The sequence below is a fragment of the Phytophthora parasitica genome (assembly GCF_000247585.1).
Source record: "Phytophthora parasitica INRA-310 unplaced genomic scaffold supercont2.29, whole genome shotgun sequence".
Lineage (NCBI taxonomy): Eukaryota > Oomycota > Peronosporomycetes > Peronosporales > Peronosporaceae > Phytophthora > Phytophthora nicotianae.
This window is the reverse complement of record NW_008649015.1, coordinates 305,533-308,582: the sequence shown is the minus strand read 5'-3', so window position 1 is coordinate 308,582 and position 3,050 is coordinate 305,533. Positions and strand designations below refer to the sequence as shown.

The 3,050-nt window shown below is 55.6% G+C and overlaps 2 protein-coding genes across 2 annotated transcripts; one reads left to right on the top strand and one right to left on the bottom strand.

Annotated features, from left to right (window-relative positions):
* Positions 1-141: 141 nt before the first annotated feature.
* PPTG_12004 (hypothetical protein) lies at positions 142-2,000 on the top strand (the record flags this gene model as incomplete). Its single annotated transcript, XM_008908183.1, has 4 exons — positions 142-468; positions 601-792; positions 871-1,466; positions 1,532-2,000. 4 exons carry the CDS (start codon positions 142-144, stop codon positions 1,920-1,922), a joined length of 1,506 nt encoding a protein of 501 aa, XP_008906431.1. The 3' UTR covers positions 1,923-2,000.
* Positions 1,951-3,050, bottom strand: PPTG_12003 (hypothetical protein). Its single transcript, XM_008908182.1, has one exon. The coding sequence runs from the start codon at positions 2,953-2,955 to the stop codon at positions 2,089-2,091; it is 867 nt and encodes a 288-aa protein (XP_008906430.1). The 5' UTR covers positions 2,956-3,050; the 3' UTR covers positions 1,951-2,088.

Below are 3,050 nucleotides of genomic sequence, written 5' to 3'. Positions count from 1 at the left end.
GGTGCGTTCGCCCGCTGTAGGCCTCAAGATAACATTGTAAATGTCTAAGCAAGCTAGCTATGCACGTAGGAACGCGCACAGGAGTTTGTGGACGAGCTGGCCAAGCTGTCGGACAATCCGGCGCAACTTACGGACGCGGCGATGGCTCTTGCGGCGCAGAGCAACGGGGACAAGCGCATTGAAGACGATATCAACAAGATATTGGCGCAAGACGAGGAACTCAAGGCTTCGGCTCCCACTTTTGTGCCGCGCAAGTTCCTGTCGCCTGTGGTGCCCGAATTCCACCCGACAAACAGTCCCGAGGGGAGTTTTGACCAGCTACAAGCAGCTTCATCGCCTCCTGTTGCGCTGAATCACTTGAACAGTAGTGACGGGTACGAAGACGACGAGGTCGATAGCGAAGAGGAAGAAGACGATAGTGCTGCGATGCAGGACGAAGACAGTTTCTTCTGGTCCGTGGCCTACGAGGTACAGTGGACGACTTGGGCGTTGCTGAATTCGTCGGGATGAGAGACGCCGCGTTCCTATTTCTTTTTACCGTGTTATTTTTTTTAGAGTACCTTAAGGTCTTGCTAAGTTTCATGTGCTGGTGCTGCACAGTTGGTGAGCCATTTGCAACTCAAGTTCCAGGACATCGACCCCAATCGACTGTGCGACTTGTTGCGTCTGGTTGGACTGGATGTAGACAAGGCGCACGCGGTGCTGAAGGCCACGATCGAGCGGGAATCCATCGGACCCGGACAGGTGTGTCGCCACTATCTACAGGGAGAGTGTCGTCGCGCAGACTGCATGGTGCGTCTGTCATTTGAGACTTGGCAGTGCTGTGGAATGCTCACAAGCGTTCGGATTCGTCCCTTGTTGCGGCTATAGTTCCTGCACGACACGGACTCGATCACGTGTCGCTTCTGGCTGCGCGGCACCTGCTTACAAGCGGACCACTGCGTGTTCGCACACGACTTCTGTGAATACTACTCGATGGACGTCAACGCGTTGGGCCAGCGCGACTACGACAGCGAAGACGAGATGGACCAGAACAGCGCGCCGCTGGACATTCAAGCTGAAGACATGTTCCCGTCTCTCCAGAGCGCCACGTCAGGAACTACATCTCCGCAGCCGCCGCTACCTCAAGGAAGTAACAGCCCTTCAATGACAGCAACAACCACTAGCACGTACCCGTCGACGGAGGATGCAGTGGCCAATCTTACTATGAACTTTGCTCGTGCGGTGGCGCTACAGCCAGCGGTCACTGCTAACGGCAGCTACGGGGTGGACTCGTCTCGACGAATGCCACCGTCACCTCCGATACATCGCCCATTGTATCGCAAGATTGGGAGCAGCGATGGTCCCAAGTGGGTATCTACGGGTCAGAGTGTGGCGACGCAGTATCTCGAGCTGCGGGAACAGGCTTACGAAATGGCTTGTGCTCGGAATAAGTGTTTCATGGGCGCTACACAGGCTTATCGCAAGTACGAACTGTTGTGTGTATGATAAAGAGGATACTGGACTCACATTATGGTGTTTGTGGTCACAGTGGTAACAAGGCGCTGGCTAAGGGACTGTCGAAGCAAGGACACGAGTACAACGCCAAGATGAAGAACTTCCACTTCTTGGCGGCGTCCGAGATATTCGAGTCGCGCAACCCGCCCAACCAACTGTACATGGACCGGATGATGGATCTGCACGGACTGCACGTAGCTGAAGCCGTCGAGTTCCTCACGCAGATGCTGCCCAAGCTCGCAGATGAAGGCGTGGACAGCATTTACTTGGTCACAGGCTCAGGGCACCATTCCAAGGGCCCAGACGGCAATGCACGTCTGCTACCAGCAGTCGAACGATTCCTGGCTGGTGAGGGATACCAGTACACACCGGTGGCTGACGAGGCAGGCTTTGTCGGGATGTTGCTTGTAGACTTGCGGTGGTAGTCTAACTGTAAAGAGCAAGCAAGAAAACATGAGTAAGCAGCGTTTAGTGTGTGTATCTTAAGTGTTGATCGTTCTGGGCAAATTGCAGTGTATTAAACCGCATAGCTGGTCCTTCAGTCTACCGGTTCTACTCTGTAGATTTCAAGTAACAGCTCGATGTATCCACTTAGTTGCCGCGTCCGTAGTCGTGCATCTCCTTGACGTCCTGGTGCACCACGTGCTTGAATCCTTCGGGTTTGAAGATGAACACGTTGCAGAAGCCACCACTGTATGCGTCACGGTGTGTGGCGTGGTAGATGGCGCGCTTGCCGAGCTCCACGGCTTCGTCGTCCGTCAGGTCCCAGCGCCAGTTAGTGTCCAGTACACCATAGGCGTAAGTGGAACCTGAGCCGACGCTGAACTTGGGCACGTCCTTACTGGCCGGAATGCGAGAGCCCTCGTCGTCCACATAGTAGAGCACAGGCTTGCCATTGTCGTAGCCCATCATCATCATACCCAGCGACATTCCGTAGCGCTTGTAGTAATTGCACGTGTTGGCGATGAGCTTCGATGCCGCGCGCACCGAGATGCGGTGGCGGTTGCGTAGCTCGTACATGCGGCACTGGACGGCCAAGTTACGCTGCCAGAACTGACAGTCGGCGGCACCGCCGGCCAACGTGGCGAGGATGTAGTCGTTGATGGGGTTCACCTTCTTAACCTGTTGGGACGCGATGAACGGACCCATTGTGGAGCGCGAGTCCACCGCCACGACGATGCCGCCGTTGTAGATGAAAGCCAGTGTGGTCGTTCCCTTGGCGAACTGCAGTGACTGCTCATTGTCCTCCGTGTATTTGACCTTGAAGTGTTCGCGAGAGTAAGCGGCCGGGTCGGCCACGGGCGGTAGCATGAAACCAGCGGCCAGTGCGTCGGGAGCGCTTGGGGTCAGGTCGTCCATGGCCGCCATGTGCATGTTGGGCATAGCGCCGCCGTAGTTTACGGAGGCACCGCGGCTGCCAGCGCGCAGGAAGTTGAGGTTCACCACGGGAGCGCTCATGTCCGAGGAGCTCTTGAAGGGGGTTTTAGTATGGAGAAGGAAGGATATCCTAAACAGGGAGAGATCCAAATGGAGGTTGTGTGATGTGCTATATA